Raw genomic sequence first — 24,960 nt, 5'->3', positions numbered from 1 at the left:
AAAGAAAGCCGCTTATTAGGGGGGAGTGGGGTATATTGAGCAACATCTACACGTGTTTGTTGAATGACAAACCACGCACGTGGAGTACGACCGACCAGGAACACTGCCATTTCAGCATTTCCTCACTACGCATTTTAAGCAAGCTCATACATGGCAACAGTTTCATACCCCAAAGTCTCCATATTTAGTCCCTGGCCCCAGTCTACCACTTCCACATTGGTGTAGGACCAGTATCTGCACATTTAGGCTAGTGTCACCTCTTCGGCAACGAGTCCCTTCATTTATGGGACTCCTGTTCATTTACATGCAGTGTGGTAAAATTAGCATACGACCTCAAATAAACCAGCAAGGTAGCTAACAGTCCCTGGGCAGAATTAAACCAGTCCAATTCAGAATATTAACCCCCCCCCCCCACACATACACACACACACAGCAAGCCCCTTCTGTAATACCTCAGCAGTAGCCATTTGGGCTACATCACCATGTAAATGGCAGAATTGGAGTAAATATAGTTATTGCAACAATATTTCAAAAGTGCTGGCTTCTCTCCCCCTCCCTTGAAAGCTGGGGGTGTAGAAACGAAACTCAAGTCCCAGAATGCAATGGGACAGGGCATAGGGGGGCTATGCCATGGTGTAATGCGCAATATTGTATTGTCGGACTGTTACTTTGTCTTAAGCACATTCTTCTGCTCCTGGAAAGTGGCGACATCCATGCCCACTGTTCTTACTTTGTGAAAGGACCCAACCCCCATCATTATGTTGTCCACAGTAAAATGATTGTCGGCTCACAGTACCCGGCAAAAGGAACTGGGTATGGCACCAGCAAATAAACAGAGGATTTAGTTATGAAGCTTGCCTAGACTTTTTATGAATGTCTGGTAATGCGCAGAATTACACAAATACACTCGAACAAGGGAATCCGGCAAAATAAGCTAGCCATAAGGACTAAAAGATCATACTAGATTTGCAGCAGTATGACAGATGTATCAGCACAATTATGTACGATAGCGAAAGGCCACAAAAAAATCCTAAATGGCAAGACACCATAGTGTCAGTTTACCAAAAATAGCCCACAACAAAACAAGCACCCAAAATGGATGATGCATGGTATCTTTCCCATTTAAAGATGGCCAGCTTGTTTTCAGAGAGCTTCCTTAGAGATTGTCACCCAAGAGGGCCGTTTCCACGAAGAGCTAGTTCCCAGATGGATGGCAGGAATGGGGGGGGGGGGGTGGATTACATTGGCTAGGGGCAGGAAGTGGAAGGGATTGCAACTGTATCCCTCAAAAATATCTCCATTGGAAAGCATTACAGACCACCCTCATTCAAATGCCATATTTGAAGCACTTATAGTATTGGCTTAGCACTTTCAGCACCACCTAATCAAGACATATGTTCTGAGCATGCCGTTCCATCCTGTGATCAGTCATTGGATCTTTTAAATTTCACACACATGATTTGCTTCCATCCACCTGCAAAGAAACAATCTAGGACAATTAATTGGTGTAATGAGCTGGAATCAACCCCTCAACCTCCCCTCCTCCCCCGCTGCAGAAGTTAACTAATTCTCATGGTACTGTCCTCGTTGGTACATAGGTTTACCCTCCTAGCAAACCAAATGTCATCTTGACCTCAATAGAATAGCCCCACAAAAGCAGTCAAGGTTAGCTTCCCCTGCAAGGGTAAATGGTTTAATGGTATGCGTTAGAGTGGGTGAAGGTGGCATGCAGTACCTCCCTTTCACATGTCAGGGAGCGGTGACAGGCAAAGACTTTACTGCTGAGTTTAATGGACCCACTCACTACCTTTCAAAATTTCCATCCACACATCGCCCCTGAAATTGTGAGCCTGGCTTCCCACTGCTGCAAACCATTATAGGCCTATAATTTGGCAGTTACAGCAACATAATAAAAAATCAATGTAATGATTTATCCATTGCAAATTGCGATGCAGCTTATTATATGCCTTGCTTTATCCATTACAACTTCTACGCCATTTCTGCCAGTGGTTCACAGATGTCCATGTGATTTAAAAGTGCAGGCTACAGTCATTCCCTTATCAAATCCAATAAATTCGCTTCCCTGCACCAAAATACCATCTCATCCACCCCCAGTCATTTTCATTTTTGGATTTCACTCTAAACTTAATGTTTAGAATCAGCATCCATTCTTTCACAGATTCTTTTCTAGGCTGTTTTCTGGTCCTTTTGCTGGAGTTCTTGCTTATTCAACAACTGCTCCATTTTTCCTCCTTCCCTGCTACTTGCACAACTTAGAAAATAGGTCTGCAGTTTGAACCCATTCGATTACTCGCCCAATTGTTATTTTCCTCACCCTTCAGCTAATCCAGTTTCCATTCTTCCCCCACCTAATCAACACTTGGAAGCAAAGACAACTCCTACTTGTAAATCCATGTTGCAGGCCACCCCTTTTTGCTCAATTACAAAAAGAAAATTGAAGTTACCGTAAGCATTTCATGGACTTTAAATAGATGGATGTGCCACTTGCAAAACCGATCGGGTACACGTAGTGAACGTTTGTTAAATAAGTGTCGTGCCTTATTATTGTTGCTATTCTTCTCCATCCTGCTCTGCAGTGCAAACACATGGCAAAATAAATAAAGCAGGTAGTCTACACAGAGGTACATGTCGGCTACAAACAGCAACGTCTCCCAGAAAGGCCATTTATGAAGCAGTCCATAGTATCGTCAAACTCAAGTCACTTTATACTCCCATCATCAATACCCGCCTGCAGCCCCAAAACAGGTCCCATGCAAGCCTAGGACAGGATCTCCCAGGTCCATGGCAAATGTTTGTGTGGCAAAAATTGCAAGATTTAATCACAGCCCTACACACCACAAATTCAGTGTTCGCCTCAACAAAAATTCTGAAATTCCCACCACGCTGTTTAATAGTGCATTTTTCTGCAATGAGACCTAGCCCAACAAAGCTTCCAAGACCTCAGGAGAATCACCTTTATAGTGAGGTTCTGAAAAAGGCAGTCACCAAGAGCGACAGTATCAAGCAAAATTCCAGATGTGTTTCATTACAGTGCAGCACTCGAAGAAAAAAAAAAAGTTTAGGGTGCTTCCATCCACAAAGATGTGTTTTTATTGCTAGCACTCCATTAAAGACGTCACTATGGTTAAATTTTTAAATTTCCTGCTGGGTAAAGTTCAGAACACAGTATTTAACTGCCAAACTCCATTCCAACATCAGATATACGTTACAAATTGAGTGCGATACAAGTGTAGTGTGCTAGTATGGAAGTAGTTATTTGAAATTACGTACATGAAAATTGTACAAGCTGCTGACTGTTGCATGGTGTAATAGATGAAGGTAGGGTCCTGATCTGGCCACGTTCTCCGTTGCCAATGGTTGCATATAAGAGGGACTCAAAGTTGGTGCTCGTGTATGCAGACTGCAGGCCCAGGCCCTCCTTAATATAATTCAAGTGTCAAAATATGCCACTGTTTTTCACAATTGGTACACATTGTTTGTGACGTCACTCATGTCATCTTCGTTGGTTCTCTTGTTTTTTGGGGTGTCAAGTGGTCTTGTCTCAATGTCGTCAATCGTCTCTTCCTGGCGAATACCACAGAATCGTAGTGGTGAAATTCATGCATGCTCACAATTTCTCCTTTGCGACTATACTGGCCTTGTGGCAACTAGTGTCAACAAGATGGAATTAGCCTTTGTGGGTGCTGGTCTCAAGTTTCCTTCCATATATGCTCGATCCCTCTAAAACAAGTCTAGTCCCGACCAATTACCACCAATTGACTGCCTATAGAATAGCAAAGAACCCAACAGCTTGCAACCTGCATCACCAGGTTTTAGCACCCGTGCAGTTGCTTGCAAGCTCAAATAATTAAACTACCCCAAATCTATTTCTGCAATGGCTGGTTAAGTCTCTCCAGTAGCACTCTGTACACACTTCTACAAAAGCAATTAAATGTGCTCAGTATTCCAGTAGCACAGGGCACATAACGCACTCGCTACTAGCCACTGAATGCAAGAAATGTGCTGTGTGTATGTGTAGCATTGAGGCAGCAAGTGACTGGCTAGTAGCAACTTGAAACTTAACTTGCATGCAACTATTTCACTATTGAAAGTGCATTTAGAAGGTGAGTTTACTTGGGAAGAGGGCTATAGATCAGCTGAAGTGCTAAAAATCAAAACTCAGCGTTATTGAACAGCTACATTGGAGACCAGCTTTCTCACTTTGGAGCCCAGTAGTAACTTCACTATGCAATTAGCATAGTGCACAAGATCCACAATTGTTACCTGCAGTAAGATGCAGAGCACCAAGCTTGGTCGTTTTTAGCATGCCATTTTATGGCTGCTTCTAGGTTCAAATGCATCATACTGCAACGTCAAAAACAGGTTCCTCCCAAAATTTGAAAACTCCTATAGACTACTGCAGCAATTCGCCCTCCCTCTGTTACATCCACTGTACCATTGTGTGCAATCTAAGCTACACAGCTGCAGCAGCACTCAACATGCAGACTAAAAAAAAGTTCATGACCCCTTTAATTTAAGGCAGGGAGGCATGTCTAGACGGCTACCTCCATTTGGTAGTTTAGGGCGAGAGCTTCATCTTGAAATGCTACCACCAGCATAAACACAAGTGTCTAGACTTCCACTCGTGCAATGTTGCTGGAACCTGACCTGGTGTTCCACATGTGTGGATGGATGGGTAGAGGACCTTAGTAAGGGTGTGCAATGGACATGTTGCTATTTCATATGTCCTTATCATTAACTTGTCCTTGGCTCTGTCGACAGAGAAATGTGTTTCTGGGTACTAGCAGCAGTTTTTGAAAAAGCAAAACACTCTTATAGCTGACTTAAACTGCCATTAGATGTGCGCTGGACCCTTCTTCAGGACGTTAAATGGTAACACCAGGAATTGGATATTGGAAAAAAGTTCGTTGGTTGACCCTTCACATTATGGCAATCTAAAAACCAAAAAGGCGTGTTGGTGACGTGATTAAAACCCAAATGGGAGTGTCATCTCTCTACGAGTGTGCACATGCAACCGTTGACACTAACCTTTTCATTACTTACTGATGCAAAAACTGCGGTCACTGAGACCCATGGAGGAATCATTTCCATTGCAGTCGAAGGTAAATCTGTCACTTCGGCACTATATTTTGCATGCAATTGAAAAAGCAAAGCAGGCTTAAAATAAAAACAAACAGCCATATGGCCAGCAATGAAATTTAGGGGAACATCCTTTATTGCATGGAAATACAAATTGCACGAGTCCATTTTGGGCTCTTTCCTTAGATTAAACAAAAAGTTCTTTCGCCATGTATTTACTATGCAACACACACTAAGTTGTGTTAAAAAGAGAAAACTAATGTTTAAATATGAGTATTTACGGCTCAGCTCATATTTTCCTTCCAGTTTTAACGACTGAGAATCCACAGCCCAAACAATTGAATTTGGTCCACATGTTCACCCAATTCAATGCCACACACAAAGTAATCTAAAGGTTAGTGTAAACGGTTGCATGTGCACACTCAGAGATATGACACTCCCATTTGGGTTTTAATCACGTCACCAACACGCCTTTTTTGTTTTGGTTTTTAGATTGCCATAATGTGAAGGGTCAACCAACAAACTTTTTTCCAACATCCAATTCCTGGTGTTATCATTTAACATCCTGAAGACTGGTCCAGCGCACATCTAATAGCAGTTTAAGTCAGTTTTGCTTTTTCAAAAACTGCCGCTAGTACCCAGAAACACATTTCTGGGTCAACAGAACCAAGGACAATTGAAATAGCAGCATGTCCATTGCACACCCTTACTAACCTCACAACATTGTTTAAATATGGGGATTGTGTTCGTTTAGATTTGTTGAAAACATTGACTCATAAAATGTTTGTGATGTTTCGTGTAAACAAAATGCATGGTCGTCTTTTATGAGTGTTTTTACATTTACTAATTAAAATGTTTCTCCATTTCTCTTGTCTTGACACATTGCCTGACATGACTGATAGCACGTATACGTTTGTAGCTGTTTTTCAGTGACTATATATATTTGAATCTGGTCCTCAGCCAGACAGCTCCTTAAAAAAAAAAAAAAAAAAAACTCCCCAGCTCCAATTACTTGAATTTGTTCCTGGGTAGAGGACCTGCAAGCAGTAATCTTTGGTCTGAATGCGCCATAGGCCGTTCATATCAACGGCTCCCAGGTGAGCATGGGAAAGAAGGGCTCAAAGTCAGGAAAGGCAATTACAGATTCACTCTATCCCATCCATTATTGTATGGATAACGTACTGGATCTTCTCAGCCAGGCAAGAATTCTTGGCAGACAGTTAAGACAGTTTGCATGAAGATTTGACTTGTGGTGTGTAGGATCCCCATCATCTTACCCCAGCATTTGAAGGCATGCACTAAATGTTCCCAACATGCACACAAGAAAGTGGCTACGTTAACACCTAAAGCAATAACTGCTCACGATTTTGCAGGGGTAAAAATAAATTTTAAAGTTGCAACCTTCTAGCAAGCCATAAAGTTACTTGACCGCCCCCCCAGCCTCAGTTGTCTACATACATTGCACACCATTTCTAGCTCTCCAAGAGAGCTTCAATGGGTGACGGCTAGGGAGAGTACGAATCTTAGTTGGAGGCACAGCAAGGACTTACCATAGGGCTCCTACTAAGGGACACACGCACATCAGATTCACTTATGTCAGTCTAGTATTGAAGCATTTATAAACGTGCACACAACAAACCAAACACTGGCGCAGATGGACTGTCATCAAACAAACAGAATGTAGATCAAATGACGGAAATACTGACTTTTTAAGCATGCTCGGAATGTTAAGAATCCGTTTTCCTTAGATTCGTGGGAAGACTGTTCCACAATCTGGGCCCAAAAACTGAGAATCTACAATGGCAATCTAAAAACCAAAAAGGCGGGGGGGGGGGGGAAGAATGCCTGTAAGAAACTAGCTACAATTTAAGCAGAATGAGTGGCAATCTACAGTGTGACGAGAAAGTGGAAAACTACTCGGTGGGAGAGATGGTGGTGTATCGTGATGCGGAAGAGCATAAAGCAACTCCCTGCTGTGAGGAGAACAGTCACAGGCGAGGAGCGAAGCACCGTGTGCAGAGAAAGTTTGCGAGACCGCTGCCAATGTCCAGATTTTTTCACGATCAGGTAATATGGTGCGACAACTTTACATTAAGAGCACGAGCTGCAAGAGTATGGGGTAACAATAGTGCAAGGTGTCAACATCATCATCACTTCCCTCGAGTATAAGCATGGTTACATCCTTTGTGACGGATGAGTGGTGATGTTTGCTGTTGACACGTCAACATGAGATGGGTCTTCAGAAACGATATTGCATCTTCAGCGTGTAACCATGGGAGGTTCCCTGCTGCTGGGCAATTCGGTGTGGATGAGCGCTACGCTCCGCTGCGGCTAAGCAATGTGTCAAGGTACAGTGCAACAAGTTTACCTGAAGACACAGCAAAGGTTTATGCTCATGGAGAGCAGATTGCCTGTGTTCGTTTCAAACATGAGTTTTGACATACAATTACCACACATACTTTATTTTGACAGGCACTTCGATGCTTGAAGCTGTACTAGTGGTACTTTTGCAAGAGTGAGGGTTGACATTGGGGCCCCCTTGTGTGCCTGGGAAAAGGTCTGGACTTGCTAAGTTTTGCCTTACCTGCTTGTTTATTTAAAAAGCTTACAACAGTGGCCATAATTCCAGGGCCAGCTCTGTTTTTTGCCACAACCTGGGGAACCTGTGATAAAGGAGGAATTCATGAGGTTTGTGCTAGCTGTGTATGGGACAAATTAGGCAGTAGAAAAGCAAAGATGCATTGATACATCATTGTCTAGATCATGCGGGACAAGAATTTTTCAACAGCCTCCAGATGTAGGCACACGGTCTGTTTGATGTCAACATTGCTAAATTAGATAATCTTCTGCAACTTCATAATGTTTATTTTAGCCAGCTATCACTTGGCAAAAGGGAACAAAAAGATTGATGTGACAAGATGTTCGGAGGACAGTTAGGAAGGAGGTGTGGAAAAAAAATCCAATCTAGATGAATAGCAAAGCAAGTTGAGCATACTGTACGCTCCATCAAGCAGCTTAGGAGCCCCAAGGGATCATCGTACCATCACCTAAGGGTCAAAGTGGGAGGAGGAATAGGGAAGTGAGCAATGATACCAGTAAACTAAAGAGAAGAATAGGAGACAGAGGGGAACCAGGAGGCCAATTTTAAGAAGTCTACTATGGTATATGCAGAATGTCGACTGCGGGGAAATCAGGTGTCATCTAGCAAATTGTCGCAGAATGTCTAGCAAGCCAGGGAATAGAACGAAAGCAAAGACAGACTTTGATCCAGTCAGTGAAGAATCAGTTGAAGCTCCGTTGTGGTTTTAGGAGTGAACTTAAGGACCATTGGCTATACCAATGCCAGTGAGATAGGTCTTGGGGCAGTTCTGATGCAGCAGGGATGAGGAGCACAATAAGATGTTGGAGATATTGAGCAGGAGGCAATGGCGGTATTGTGGGCAGTGATTAAACTTATTTGGTAGGCGCTTCTCTCCAAGGACAAACCTTAGTGAATAGGAGTTCTGGCATATTGTAAACTGGTTGACTAGAGTGCAAGGTCTGAATTTTGTACTAGAACAAGGTAGGAAGAAAGTTGTTGCTGACAGGTTGAGAAGAGGGTCTACGTGAAGCCAAGAGGTTAGAGGTGTGTCACAGTGATGATGGTCTTCAGCTGGTGAAGCACCTCATCGATAAGTGGCGCTGTGACAATTTAATGTACGAGGATTTTTTTGACAAAGATGTTTAGCCTAACCAAAGTTGAGCGTGCGTGGGGACTTGGTATGTAGAGGAGAGCGATTGTTTCCTGCAGACATGAGACTAATCATGTTAGGAAACCAGATCCATACGGGCATTTCTAGGAACAAATTAGATCAGATTTGGTGCCCACATATGAATTCCAATATTTAAAAGTTCTGAACACTAGGACAGCGCTGGGGGTGCCTTGGGAAGTTGTAGCCATTGGACCACCTAATGTGCCGTGAGTGATAACGGTTGTATATCTATTGTCCATTTGGCCCGAGAGTTGAGAGATGCGCAATAGGATTTGTCACAAGTGCGATAGGATTTCCTGGGGGTGTTTTTTGTAGGAGGGTTTCCCCCCACTAAACTTCTCAGCGATAATGGGCCTTGGTTCAAATCTTTAGAGAGTTTATCATGGAGGATAAAACCATCATCCCAAAGTAATGGGTGCGCCGAGAGGTTTAACAGGACCATTACAGATGGCTGCAGCCAATTGGGAGGATCTGGTGCAAGAGGTTTTCCTATACAGAGTCACACTGCATGGGACGATAGGAGCGACTCCTTTTGAACTTTTCAGGGGTAGAAAGCCAAATATCCTTCTTATGCCAGGTTGGCTACAAAGTGGTTTTAGTAGATTCAAGGCAGGTGAGATGTGCATGATGAAGTACACAGTGAGGCAGCGAATATGACGAGAGTGGGGAGTTCAGGTTTGAAAGAGGAGACTAGGTAAATTGTTTCTGGCAAGGAAAGGGAAGAAGTATGGTCAGTCTCAGCCGTCAAGGTGAGCAAGAAGGACTATGGGAATGCAGTGTAGGTATATGGTGGTGAAGTGTGAAATAAAGATAGGATAGCAAAGTATGCATGAAATGTCATGTTGATAAAGAATATTGAAGCCTCACTGAGAAGATACGTGCTGTAAAGTTTATTTCTCCATGCAATGCGATTCCAAGTGATGATTTATGTAGATAAGAACAAAATGAAAGTTGCTAGGAGAGAAGTTAATTACTTATGCAATGAGTTTATGAAATGATGCATGTGCATAGTAATGCTTTCTTTGTACGTTTTTTCTTCCTAGAATGTGGACTGTAATGTCATCAACATTACGGCTGGTAGAATTGTGGTTCAAGAATAGATTCTTGGGAGGCAGTTGAGAGGGAAGCCCTGTTGGAGGGGAGCTGCAGTCTTGCCAAGTCACTGGATTAAACTTAGTGAATGCTTCAACAAGTCTCCCCCCATAGGTTTATCCAATATCATAACATAACCATACACCCCAAAGGGCAAGAAAATAATGTCTGCCAGTGATACAAGGTAAAATGGTGGATGGACTTGCTAACTGACACTCATTTTATTGGTTTAATGGAGCAAAAATGTGCCTAAATCGAAAGTGTACGTAAATCTCCAAGCAAAGCAGACTCAAATGTGTCTTGAATACCCAGAAGCCCCCCATACTTCATACAAGTCCCTTTACATCTGCCCAACTACGGCAGGATATATTTCAGTAGGTCTGTAGATGTACAGACTGCATGGGAGTATTGATAAGTGCATTAACATCTAGTTAACTTTGTGTATTCAGTATGCAAGAGGAAAAGTGGATGGCATATCAGGCAGAGAACTAGGAGGAATATTGTACTGAGTTTCAGGGTAGCTGAATAAGGCAACAGGAGGGTCCAGAGGATCTGCAGGTACATTTTCAAGTATCAACAGAATGGACCTTCCCCATCAAAAATGAAATCTAGTTGACAACTTTAGATGCGTTTGAAAAATATTAAACAAAGCCATGTAGTGTTGGAGATACTGTAATTATGAATGCAACAACTTAAATGCAATTGCAGGACTGCCTAAAGTTGACACATCCTGGTATTAGGCCAATAGACTATAGTTCATCCCGATTACTAATTATTTGAAAAATAACTTTTCTTGGCTAGCGCTCCCACCCAACCCTGTGTCACTTTAGAGTGGAGTTTATACTGTTGCGCTCTCCCTTCTCCCACCCGATTAGATCCTGTGAACACAAAAAAAGGGTGGGGAGCCCCAGGGGTGAGAGAACACCAGGCGAGTTGTGTTTCACCGATATGGGTATCCCCTACCGAATTTGATTAGCAAACCTATAGCATAGCAAACATGCAGCACCGCTTATTGTATGTATGCCTGGTTACCCTTCTATGTTACTTCAGAAGCTAATCTGATCCCAGCTGAAATAGTGTATATCTATATACACACACACACCCTGTTCTTAAAGTATGCTAATTATGAAGATCTTGAAGGAAACAAAACCTTCCAGAGGAATTAGCACCATTCGTCTTTTAGACACTGCGCAGCTCCACACACACACACCCGGGCAGAAAATGACTGCATCCAGCGTTTGAAAGTTGTTAAACGGGGAAACTAAAATGCCACCACATTTTGCCACAAGCTTTCTGCGAGGTGGCATGTTGGGCTTGATATAAGCACCTTATAAATAAAAAAAAATTAAACAAGCCAAAAAACGTGTGGATTAGAGTGGCTGAAGTGGCGAATATCCAAACACCACGATAAGATGATGCAAGTGCAAGGGCAGTGGGGGGGAAAATGAAAGTGGAGCATACCTGGACACCCTGCAGGACCAACTATATATACACGTCAATTGACTCGAAGACAAAAAAGGTGCCCAACAAGTCTTTTGCACTCCAAGCAGCAGTCCCCAACGTGTTATGTTACTACAGCTGGGTGACTGAAAATATGCAGATGTTATACCATGCAGAATGTCATAATCTTTCACTGCCTTCTGTCGAACAGCCGATCGCGCGCTACATAGAGTAAGCGAAATGCAGCATGATAACTGGTGCAATATATATATATATATATATATATATATATACACACACACACACACACTATAAGACGTGTATAGGTTTGCCTGACAAAAAAGGGAACCACACAAACCCCCCCCCCCCCCCTTAACAAAATAAAGCAACGCAGTTCGGGATAAGCAAGTCGAATGCAATGTTGATGTGGAAACCCGAAGGTCGCCGGCTACACTTTATCGCTGGTATGATCATCAACCATGAAAAAAACAGCATATTACACATAAATCGGGGTGGGGCGCAAAGGGGGAACCGTTCGCGTTTGGAGTGCGGTTGCTGACACCACAAGGTGGACCATCGAAGCAAGACACCACCCCCCCCCCCCCACCAAAAAGCGGTTTCATTTTCGAAACTAGTGCATTAAGGGTGGTGGACGTTTCAATAATGAAAGGCTGGTCGGCAAGCTTTGCCGTTCTCCTTTTAACCGCAGGCCACTCGGGGTAACAGACAAGACCATTGCACCTCAGCGCCATTTACATTACGAATGATTGCAGACTGCAGTTTTCATGCTCATCAAGTCAATGGTTAAAGCCAGGGTTTCAATCGGGACACTTTTTAGTGATGCGATATAAAGGCACGCAACAAATTCAACATTACTCCAACTGGGGTATACATCGGCACTCGTTTGTGAGTGCCAGAGCAGGTGCCGCCGATTACCACTCATTCATTGCCAAGTACTCACCTTCTTATTAAAGCTACGAAGCATTTGAAACTATATTGCAGCATAAAAAAAAAGGTACAGACATCGAGAACGGAAACCGTCCAAGCACTTTTTTTGTACTGCACCGGAGGGCGTTTATTGATACATGTGTTCTACAACTACACGAACATGGCAGTACAATACACGTTGATGGCAGAAAAACCCATACATGACGGCGAGGTAGGCATATTTTAACATTCGGTACCTGAGATAAATGCCCGAACAGCCTTCTACAATAGAAGAAACCGGGGAATCCTTATTTAAACGCAGTGTGTTAAAATAGTCACAGAGCATGCTTTTGAGGGAGAGCGGAAGAATAACGGTCCAGCATGAACACATAAGAATATGCTCATACAACCGTGGGTGGGACGGGCACAGACACACATAAATCTTGAGCTTCATCTCTACCGCACTACAAGCAACCCTTCACCAAGACCCGTTACTCTTCGAATCCCCACCTCCTCACCTTCCAGTAAGCGCTGGATGATGCTGTCGATGTTCAGCTTGTCAACATCGGCCATGGTGTAGAGAAGCGCGCGGGTAGAAAGTGGGCGGAAGCAGCACGAAACGCCAGCACTACGAAAACTGTCAGTAGTGACCAGGTGACAGCTCACAGAAGGCAGGCAAAGGCCAACCCCTCTACCAAGCCCGCTTTCCAGCCGGGATCAAAGATGGAAACAAGATGGCGCCCTCCCCAGCCGGCCGGCGCAAGAATACAGGAAACTGCCCTACGTCACCATTTATTGCGCGTTCGTCAGTACGTAAGAGGAAAAGCACACAGCCGCGCTGTGGATCCCTGCGCTAGACGCTCGGTGCTGCTCACCTAGAGCGCTGTATCCCCTGCGCACTATCTTTCATTTAATCCTAAACTGGCGTTTCAACGCTCAGAGTGGTCGCGACGTCAGAGGGGTTATGAAGTCACATCTCTGACGAGTGGGACACTCAAACGCATCAAGAAGACAATTAAACTCACCTAACTACTTGTGTAACAGTCTTGTTTGTTTACCAGCAGCAGGGCATCAATGCCGTAACAACATCAACCCATGGCTCTCAACCTGTTATGGCCCTTGGACGGGTAAGAACACCCGATTTTTTAAAATTGAATATGGTTTACAAAAAACCTTTACTAATTCAAAGAAAAATAAAACGGTTCAATAAGAGTAATGGCAAATCTTAAAATAACGCAATTTTAATTTAGCTTAAAAAGATAATGCACCCTTAAATAACATCACAGTTAATCTCACAATCAAATACGTGTAAGGGTATTTAACTATCATGAGTTAAAAAAACAAACTTTAAAACAGAATTATGTTCACGGTGAATACAAATGCAGGAAATTTAAAAATGCAACTACGATAACCCATCCATAGGATTCTACGAGTTTAAGCACCTTTTCCAGAGGTCATTCTCATTCTTCCAATCAATTTTCACAGTTTCTCCAAATATGCAGATCTCAGTACATTCAGAGCACTACAGTGCATAATCGAGTGCTTCACAGTCTCTTTAGCATTGCTATCATTACAGAGTCTGCACGTTGTGTGTGATTGCGCAATCTGCCCTCTCAAAAGAATTTCTCTAGTGGGCAGAAGATTCAAACAGAATTTTAGCATAAGCAGCCTTCAAAAATGATTTGGAAACAGATTTAAGCAAGAGGGAGAAGTGCCTCTTTTTTTGTGTTCATGTGCCAGATGTTCCAAAGAAGAAAATCATGGAAGGAGTCAACCATATTTACCCAATCATAGGGCCTCATTACAACTTGCCAGTCCGGGACCGTGCAAAATCCGTGACGGCGGTAAAAACGTTTCCGTGTCCGCAAGGTTGCGGAAAAACCGTCCGATTACACGCTGTCGGTCGCGCGCACCACACGGACTCGGAAACGTTGTTACCGCCGTCACGGAAAACCCCACGGAAATGGAAATAACGCAGCCACAAGTGGCGCAAAACCCATTTCCGCCTCCGCCGCCACAGACACGGAACCGGAAATACCATGATCGCCAAAACAGGAAACAGAGAGGCGGCCATCATATAAAAGCACAATCCATTGCCATCCAGAGCCAGCACAATCCTAACTCTGAGAAGCCAAAAGGGACCACCAGCATGTCTGCCAGGATTCCTGCTCAGAGGCAGCACAAACAGCGCTTCAGCGAGGCGGAGCTAACCGTCTTGGTGGAGCACATTGTGGACAATGCGGAGATGCTGTTCAGCGCCGACCAACGGCGTGCCACACAGCAGCGGAGGAAGGAGGTGTGGGCCGAAGCTGCACGCAAGTGCACCGCTGTGGGCGTGGCAGTGAGGAGCGTGAAGGACTGCCACAAGCGGTGGGACGACCTGAGGCTGAGGGTACGCAACCTCATTTCCACGCACCGCCAACGCAGCAGTGGGACAGGCGGAGGACTCCCTTCCCCACTGAGGCTGCAAGCATGGGAGGAGCGTTGCAGCAGCGTCCTCCACCTAGAGGGAATCCATGGGATCGGGGAGGCTGAGGCAGGAGTGAGCCCACCTGCAGATACCGGTAAGTGCCCAAACATGAATGCCACATGTAAATATGCAGTTGTGAGTACTGGGCCAAAGGACCCATTAACAACCCCCCCCCCCCAGGCAGTGCATGTGTGGGCCAAAGGACCCATTAACAACCCCACCCCCCAGGCAGGGCATGTGTGGGCCAAAGGACCCATTAACAACCCCCCCCCGGCAGTGCATGTGTGGGCCAAAGGACCCATCATGATCCGCATGGCAACCAATATCACAGAATGCATACACCAGCAATCAGATGCATGTGACTAACACTATTCAATGTCCAATCTTAATGACGCATGTGATGCACCCATCTGCCACCACAACAACACTAATTGCATGCCCTTTGTGTCCCCACAGCCGTTTCAAGTGACAGTGATATTGCACAACAGGCCAGCCAATCTGCACCGGCAAGTACACAAGCCACCGCCACCACACAGGAGGATGCTGCCGGCAGTTCTGCACCTCTGGCCACATTACCAGCCACTACAGATGTGCCGCCCACCACCACCACCGACGTCCCCACCTTCTCCACACTGCCTGAGTCTAGACAGGTGCAACGGGAACCTATCATGGCCACCCAACACAACACCGAAGGCAGCAGCACTGCAGAGGGGGCGGCCTGCAGTGATAACAGTGCCCCGCAAGAGCACTCGGAAACAGGGCCACAGGGGGAGATGCCCACATTTGAAGACCTGGGCTCCTTCCATGAGCTGGGGTTCAGCCCCACATGGTCCACATGATGGCTCTCTGGCCATCATGTGAACCCCCAGGGGGAGGTGGTGCCATCCCATCCCCATCCCCATACCCATCTTCCTCATCTGCGTCTGGTGGCATTGGGATGTTCCTGTGCAGGCATATATTGTGCAGCATGGCACATACGAGCGTGATTTTACCCGTCTTCACTGGGCTGTACAGCAGTGATCCGCCAGATCTGCTCAGACAGCGGAAACGGGCCTTCAGCAGTCCAAATGTCCTCTCAATCATTCCACGTGTGCGGATATGTGCCCTATTGTATGCCTCTTCAGCCTGTTCCTTGGTCTCCGTACAGGTGTCATCATCCATGGCGTGAGTGCATATCCCGCATCACCTACATGGGATGTAGATGGGGGAACATGTCAGTGTTTGTGGCATCATGTCCTCATCTGCTGCTGTGCATTCTTGTGTCATCATTCATTCATGCATATGTACCATGCAGTGTATGGAGGTATGTTTTGGGCATCACGATGTATGTCGCTAATTGGATATGGGCCTACACATTAACTTGCATGTTTACTGTGCCCTGCGGGTGACATTTGATTGTGTGCATGTCACGGTGCAGTGCTGTCCACACATGGCAGAGTGACTCCACTGTACGGAAGTAGTAAATACACGTCGTCTCATTTACACGCCTCTCGTGCCTTTTGAGGCAGTGTTTCAATTGAGGGTGGGTGTCTGCAGTGGCACAAGGTTCATGGGACAGTGACGGGATTGGCTGTGCCAGCGTGTGCACGGGCACATTGTGGTGCCCTGTCATGTCTTCCTTCATGATGTTTGGCATCCGCTGTGTATTTGGTAGATGGAAGGGGGGTGATGCATGTGCGGTCACAGCGGCACACTCACAATGCTCATTGGGCTGGACACACACACACCACTTCGACAGGGTTGTAGCATCGTCAGCTGTACTCACCCAATAGTCATGTGCTTTGTCTGGCATAGCGTTCCATGTACCGTGGCAACGTGAAATTCCGCAGTACCATTGAGTCATGTGATGAGCCTGGGAAATGTGTGCAGCAGTGTGTAATCAGTTGCATGGCATCACAAACCATCTGGACATTCAAATAGTGATACTGTTTCCTATTGCGGAACACCGCCTCAATTGCACGTGGTACTGTCAGCTCAACGTGGGTGCAGTCAACTGCGCCTATGCAATTTGGCATGCCTGCTATGGCATGGAAGGCCAACTTGGTGGCAATGACCTCGGGGAGGGTGCGGGGTAGGGCTATGTGTTCCGACACATGGCGCAACAGGGCATCCAGTACCTGTACAAGGATTTTTGAGAAACAGGGTTGTGATATGCCGTGCAGCTCACCAACCGTGTGTTGATAGGTGGCAGTGCCAAGGAAATGCAGTACTGAGACAACCTTCAGGAGGGGGGGGTGGCGGTGGGGGTGTCAATTTGGCTGCTGATGTTGTCCTCAATCATGGCGGTGATGTGCAGGATTGTTGCACGGTCCAGCCGGTATAGTGTGTGGATCTGTCCTGGGGTGGGGTTCCAGGGTGAGGGCCTGATGCGTGGTATTGGTGGCTGGCGGCGGGGTCGGGCTGGCTGGGCAATGGGGTTTGCCATAGCTGCAGGGTTGGCTGGTTGCTGCCTGCGCCTCCTCCGCCTATGCCTCCTCCTCTGCGCCATTACTGCCACCATGTGCAGTGCTGCCAGTTGGTTGAGTAGGCCCAGTCCCAGTGCTACTAGACCTGCTGCCTGCATGGTTCTGTGTTGTGTTGGGCTGGGTGGGCTCCCAGTGGCCTGCTAGGTCCAGATGGGCTGATTTGGTGCACCTGTGCCCTGATTCAGTTCAGCAGGCAGTGTATAACGCCATGTTCGCGGTGGTGGCGGTTCCGCCACCGTGATCACGGTATTTACGCCATTTTTTTGCCAGTCTTTCCGTGTCCGCGCTAGTTGTGATGCTCACGGTGTTTCGTGTTGACGGTAACGGAGGTGTTTCCGTGCAGACGGACTTAACGGGACCCCTATTTCCGCGGTGGCGGTTGAGGGTGGTGCTATTACCGGGGCCGCGGGTCATGATTGGGCGGACATGGAAACGGTGCCGGTATGGTTTTACCGGCAGTGTTAATTCCGGACCGGAGTACTTGTAATGAGGCCCATAGTCATAGAAGGCATTTTTGACCTTATCTGGGGTTAACAGCAAATCCCCTTTTTCTAATTCTAGTTCAGTACATCAGTACATTTTCATACAGGTTCTTCAGATGTTTTTGGATAACTTGATTTCCCACCCACGGAAGAACCAATATCCATAGAATTTTTCATATCAGTACAGCGTACCTCCTGAGGAACCAATAATACTACTATACAATGATAAGTCTCCAACTCACTCTAACTCTTATTGACAATAAGCCCAGCTCATATCGTATTGCCGATAATGGTATCGATTTAGGCAGAGTTAAAGCATGTCCCCAAATTGCAGCTTCCACTAAATCTAGGCATTTAAGCAAACTTTCTGACCATAATTCAAGGCCGTATATTAACTTTGGGACAATTTTTGCTTCATAAAAACAAATTGCTGGTCTAATAGAAAATCGTCCGAGCCTCTTACCAAACTTTACTAATTGGTTTGAGAGGCAGTTTGCCTTTTGAGTTACAAAAGAACGCACGTTCAAATTTGAGGGTTGTGCAGTAATGTAAAAACCCAAATACATAATACTAGTGGAGGCGTTGCTAGGGGGGGCTAAGGGGGCTATAGCCCCTGGTCTTTTGGTTGTAGCCCCGGATAGAATCTCAGGAGCTACAGCCAAAAGGCTAGCTAGCCCCCAGTCCCAACAGTTTCGACATCAGCGTAGCCCCAGGTCTTTTCCAGACCTAGCAACACCCCTGAGTGGAGCACTTAATCTTGACATCCGCCAAGATCCAGTCCACTGCAGATTTCTTCCTCCCCCTTGACAACTTCACTATCTTAGTCTTTATGGGATTAATTACAAGACGATTGAACCCGTAGGGCCTTTAAGACGAGGTACCAATATCTGAGATGGGTGGGATGCAGATCTTACTCATACATCAATTATCAGACTGACTCAGGAAGTTTGGCAAAACTCACAACTGTTTTAATTGCAGTTTGTTAAAACAGGGAGTACAGCGGACATCAACGGACGCGGCACAAGTATTCTCTCAAGAGTCTCAATGCATCACATTAAAAAACACAACATTATACTAAAAATTCGTCTTCACTGACGTCATACTACGTGACAAAATAAGAAAACCTACAGGGGTTTGTGATAGGCTTAAGGAGAACATCTAAGTATACTTTCTATGGGGTATGGGATCGTGATTGGATCTCTAAGGTTAAGTAGGACAGCTATGCCCACCCCTAGTTCAAGTCATCTTCTGTGTCATATTAATACATAACGTTCTATTGGCTTCCCAAACTATAGGGCTCTTTGCTACGTGGCCCTCTACAATTGGTTGGCATGCTTGTACCCGTCTGGAATATTCCACTTGCTAGCAGCACGCAAGCTGGCACCCCAGGTGCTGCGGGGTTGGCTTGGTCAGGCCTCCCCACCCAATTAGCCCAACATCCATCATCACTTCTGCGGTCTGCCTTTCAATTAATGTCTTTGAACTCGGCCTTGCACAGGCACACTATGCCTGAGAATAAAAGTAAGTGAAAGCATGGCCTTATCTTCTGGTCTCGGAGTAGCTCGCCCCAACGTCTATTTCCATCTGACCATGTGACTGAGACCACATTTTGAGTTCCTTCATTGTATTTAATACTGTTAAATGAAGACAATCTGGCACTTGTAGTGTTTTTCCATTACACCTGTGGGGTACATTTACCAACAAAAACTGCATTTTAGAAGTTCCAAAAAATGGCTGTGCTTTTGTCTGCTGAGCACATCTGGGGCGAGAGTTTAACACAGCCACCCCAAGAATAGCTGCATTTTATTTTTTTATTCATGTTAATCCCCAGAAAACAAATCAAATTCAGAATGGCTGTGCATTGCCCAAGTCAAGTGTACCTTGTAAGTATCACCTCACCCAGTAAAAAAAAACTGTATATCCTGCTCTTTTACCTTGCATTTTGTCCAAATCCTATTAAAATCCCATAAAAACCCTAATCATATCCCAAAGTGTTAGTATCCTCTGTTTATCATTTCCTTAGAAGAATCTGTGTTAGTCTATATCTGTTAGAATAATTCTTTTCTAATCATTTTAGTTATCTGTGTAAGTCCTTAGTACCATTTTTGAGATAAATTAATTAATTCTCCTATAAGGAGGGCCGCGGCGCAAGCTGGTTAAAATTGCAAATTAACCCCCTTGCGTGCAGTGTCTTGCTTTAATAATATAGCCATTAAAATATAGTTTCAGTAGAACCTGCCATTGTACAACTCAAAACCGAATTTACCCGCGTAGTTTGTTGTTTTTTAAAATCCGATTTTCATTTCCTATAGAAAAACCAATACTGTCATCTCATAAAGAGTCATCCTTTCACTCATTATCCTATCTGCTATGTGTCTTTGTTCCTCATCATAAGAACTGATTTCCGATTTTGACTGTTTAGCTTATTTTCTCAGCTGTTTGCTTGTTTAAAGTCAGAGTCTAATAATTAATTGCAATTCTGCCGTGTGTGATTTTTGCAACATTGTTTCATCCCAAAAATCGATTTTCTCACCTGTGTTCACATTGCTTTAGTTCCCCGCCCAGTAGCTTGTAAGCTTCCTTGCCTCTTCAGTACAGCCACCGAAATTCCTGTCCTATCTATCCTACCGCAACTGTAACTGATCGATAAGTGACAAGTGCAATCCGAGTATGCTATTTTGCTCATTTTTAAGGTTTTCATTTTCCTCTTTGACCTCCCATTCTGGAGTGGTGGGTCGAATTTGAAAACATATTTTAGCCCCTTCTTGCTGACTCCTTGCCAGTGCTTTCCATACACATAGAATTACACATAGAATTTAGTTAGTAGGTGTTTGGGGAAGTGCTACAGGGGGAGTGCATAACATAAGTGCCATCTATGATTGTTAAAAAAAGGTGATTTTGTGTCCATTACTGTTTTGGGTTTATGTAGATGATGTTAGAAAGTTAAATTCATTGTATTATAACATTTTGCATTATATTGTCACCACACTAGTGATTGCTACCCTAAATTTTATTTGTTTGATTTTGCATTTGAATTCTGAAAATGTATAAATATGTCATTGTTACACACTGGCCTGGTTCATGGTACATTGCAACACAGGGTTTTCGTTAAGGTGGGTGTGAGACAGGTTGGATGCCTTCTCAAAATAGAATCCGAAACCCATAAGGATAAAAAGCGTTTTTATTGTGCGCCACATTCCTCGCCAGTGGAAAGAGTCCTTGTCTGGAGTGTGCCGTATTGTAAATCCGTTATACACCTGAAACAGGAGCTCGGCTCGCTTCTCACATTCATTGTATCTCTGTCAAACTCTGTGTTTTGTTTGTTTCAAATGTCCTCACTTCCCTCCTCCTCCTCCTCACCTGTGCTGTCAAAGTCTTTGTCCACTGGACTGATTGATCTTCTGGCTCTGTAGTCCTTTTCTTTTTTTGTCTGCGGCTTGTGTCTCACACGGGAGGAAGCCACAATGAAGGCTATTGAAAGAAGCACTTCACTGTGACCCCTTTCCCGGGAAGGACCAAAATGGGGAAAAAGCCGACAATGGCAGAAAAAACCCCTGTTGATTTAAGGTCACGGCAGGACTCCTCTTGGAAACTGGGCTCATAGCAGTAGAAATATTGCAGGGGATATGTAACTTGAAATAAATTAATTCCGTGTATCAAGGAAAACAATAAATCCGAAAGCAGGAACAAATGAGCAGCAAGTTGGAAAAGGCAAGCCAGTGGGGCCTAGCAGGAAGGAAAGAGGAGGAGTCAAGAGTGGAAGGGAAAGGTAGAAGGAAGGAGGGAGGAAGCCCCGAACGGGGACAAAACGCTGAACGGAAATAAAAGTCAGAGAAAGTAGGAGAGAGAGCACTAGGGTAGGACAGGAAGCAGAGTGCAGAAATGCTCCGTAAGGAAAACGAAGAGAAAGACACGCATAGCGCAACAGCGGCAGCGAAGAAACACAACTGACCCTAAGGGTTGCAACGCGAGTTGCATGAGGGAGGCGTGGCTAAAGAAGACCTATGTACATCCGGAGCGGAAAAGAACTAGACCGCTGGATGTACGTAGAGTAATGGACGTGATGGAAATCAGGAACTGTGCAAAAGAACTCAAGGCAACAGGCGCCAGGATCGAAGACGGCGCATGACAGTATGCCCCCCTCTCAGTCTCGAGCCCCCCTGCTTGCCTGGATGAGCCCTGTGAAACTTCCTGAGAAGGACGGAGCCATGAATATGCGAAATGGTGCCCAGGAATCCTCAGCATGAGAGAATCCCTTCCAATGAACAAGGTATTCCGACCAACCTTTTCGATATCTGGAATTTCTCAGTTGTGAGACCTCATATTCAGGCACTCTGGAATTGTGAAATGGTACAGGGAGAGGTCGAAGAATGGGTGACTGATCAGCACTCCTCAACAGTGAGGCATGAAAGACAGGGTGGATGCGTTTCAAGGCAGAAGGTAGTTTGAGGCGGAAAGCCACTGGGTTAATTTTGGCAGTAATAGGATAGGGCCCAATGAACCGTGGAGACAGCTTAGGCGGATGGGACCGCTGTGGTAGGTATTTAGTGGAAAGCCATACTTTGGAGCCCACTCTCCAGTCAGGGACATCCTGCCGATGCCTGTCAGCCTGATGTTTATAAGCTTTGAGGCTCTCTGCCAGATTGAGTTTTGCCATTTCTTGGGCGTCTTTGAGACGGGATAACACCTCCTCCACCGCAGGAAGAGAAGATTGAATGGGAGAGAGCAGAATGATGGAACGGGGATGAAACCCATACGAACAGTAGAATGGGGATATCCCATTTGCAGAATGTCGGGCGTTGTTAAATGCGAATTCCGCTGTGGGTAATAAGTCAACCCAATTATCTTGTTCCAAATTGGTGTAGCTCCGCAGATACTGTTCCAGTGTAGAATTAAGTCATTTAGTCTGCCCATTCGTTTGAGGATTATAGCCCAAAGATAAAGCTCTTTCGATGCCAAGGTATTTACAGAGTGATTTCCAGAACTTGGATACGTATTGGCTACCACGGTCCGATATAATTTTGTCCGGGAGACCATGTAGCCTAAATATATCCTTGATGAAAGTCAGGGCCATTCCTTGCACCGTGGCCCGCCAGGGAGAGGAGAGAAGTGAGCCATCTTAGTGAGAGAATCCATGGACACCATAATGCAGGAACAAACTTGTGAAACTGGCAGATCTACTATAAAGTCGGTTGTGACGTGGCTCCATGGACGATCAGGGATGCTGTCTTGTTTTAACAAACCTATAGGTCTTTTTGTACTGTACTTGCTTTGGTTGCACACACTACAGGTCTTAACATACTGTTTGACATCTTTGGAAAACCCTGGCCAATAGAAAGCCCTTTTGACCAAGTCAAACGTCCCAGCTTGCCCTCTATGTCCAGCTGTTTTATGGTCGTGACACCATGACAGGATATTTTCCTGGAGCGCTTTGGAAGGCACCCACAACTGCTTCTTCCTGAACAGTAGGCCATCAGTCTTATTCAAACCTCTTGGTTCCGGATGATTGGCGACTGCCTCTCTGATTTGTTGCAAGAAAGAGGAGACGTTACTGATGATCCGGTTCCTTGGGAACAGTCTTTCTGGTGTACGGGGAGAGGTGTTTGAGGCATACAACTTCCTGGAAAGAGCATCGGCCAAAGTATTCTGACTCCCTGGGATGTAGGTGATACGAAAATCATACTGGTAAAGAAAATGTGCCCACCGAGCTTGTCTAGAATGTATACAATCCATGGACTGTAGAACCTGTAGGTTTTTATGATCTGTCCTGATGATGAAGGGGTGACTACTCCCCTGTAGTAAGTGTCTCCATACTTCACATGCTTTTTTCATGGCTAGAAGCTCTCTTTCAATGACCGAGTAGTTTCGTTGGCTTGCAGTGAGGGTTTTAGACAAATACACTATAGGGTGTTCTTCATTTTGATGTTCCTATAGTAGTACAGCCCCTATAGCTGCTGCAGAGGCGTCTGTTTCGAGGATGAAACGTTTACTTTGGTCGGGCTGTCGTAGCATGGGAGCACTACAAAATGTTCTCTTCAAATGCTGAAAACTGTTTTCTGCTTGTGTACTCCAGATGAATGGCCTAGATGATTTCTTGAGAAGACTAGTTATTGGCAGAACTATTTCAGAAAAACCGAAATAAAACACCGGTAGAAATTCGCCATGCCCAGAAATCTTTGCACCTCTTTGACCGAAGAAGGGTCAGGCCATTGGAGAAGGGCGTCTATCTTCTTCTCGTCCATCTGGATCCCTTGAGGCGATGGGATAAAGCCCAAATAGGGCACCAAAAAAACTCCAAAAAAACACTTCTCCCTCTTAGCCAGAAGATGGTGTTTTTTGAGACGTCTCAATACTTCAGTAAGGTGTTTTATGTGATCTTGCATATTTTGGGAGAAAACCAGAATATCGTCAAGATATATGATGACTGTTAGAAATAAAAGATCCGAAAAAATCTGGTCCATAAACCTCTGGAATATTGCTGGGGCGTTAACAAGCCCAAACAGCATCACGTGATACTCGTATAGACCGAAGGGTGTCGTGAACGCGGTCTTCCATTCATCCCCGGAACGTATTCTAAGCAGATGATAGGCACTGCGTAAATCCAGTTTGGAGAAAACAGAAGCACCCTGGACGGCTTCTAAGATGTCGTGAATGAGGGGCATAGGATAAGTCCCCTGTAGTCAATGCATGGCCGGAGCTCAGAAGAGTCCCGTTTGAGGCATACAAACTCAGAAGAGTCCAGTTTAGGTATAAAAAACAATGGGGCTCTGGCAGGTGATTTGGAGGGTCTGATGAGGCGGTTGTATAGATTCTCATCGAGGTACTTCCTGAGTGTTTCCTTCTCCTTGCTTGACAACACGAACATTCTGCCAAAAGGTACCAATGCATTTGGTACCAGATCTATTGCACAATCCTCCGGCCTGTGTGAGGGTAGTTCCAAGGGAATAGTTTCGTCAAATACTGTGTCATATTCATCTAGAACTTGTGTAATGGAGTGTATACCGACAGTTGCGTGAAGAGCGCTGGGAATGGTCCTTACATCTTGGTAGCGTACTTCCTGAAAGAAGTTCTTGTGACAATAAGTTGAGCTGAAATTCAAACAGTTGGATGTCCAGTCTATGCCTGGATTGTGTTGACCTAACCATGTGATTCTGAGGATGAGCGGAAAGTGTGCAGCACGGATTGTGTAAAACGTGATAACTTCTGAATGCTGGTGAATGGTAAGTGGCAAT

The 24,960-nt window shown here is 45.1% G+C and overlaps 1 protein-coding gene across 1 annotated transcript in view; it reads right to left on the bottom strand.

The window, feature by feature from the left end:
• The window catches only part of PPP1CC (protein phosphatase 1 catalytic subunit gamma), a 364,794-nt gene extending 351,540 nt beyond the window's left edge, over positions 1-13,254 (bottom strand). The window contains exon 1 of the mRNA XM_069619537.1: positions 12,830-13,254. Within this exon, the coding sequence (XP_069475638.1) occupies positions 12,830-12,884 (55 nt within the window). The 5' untranslated portion in view covers positions 12,885-13,254. The remainder of the gene's footprint in view (positions 1-12,829) is intronic.
• Between the last annotated feature and the right edge of the window lie 11,706 nt (positions 13,255-24,960).

The sequence above is a fragment of the Ambystoma mexicanum genome, chromosome 10, assembly GCF_040938575.1.
Source record: "Ambystoma mexicanum isolate Mex_15411 chromosome 10, UKY_AmexF1_1, whole genome shotgun sequence".
NCBI classification, from domain to species: Eukaryota; Metazoa; Chordata; class Amphibia; order Caudata; family Ambystomatidae; genus Ambystoma; species Ambystoma mexicanum.
The sequence above is the reverse complement of the archived record's forward strand: the minus strand, read 5'-3'. Positions and strand labels throughout refer to the sequence as shown.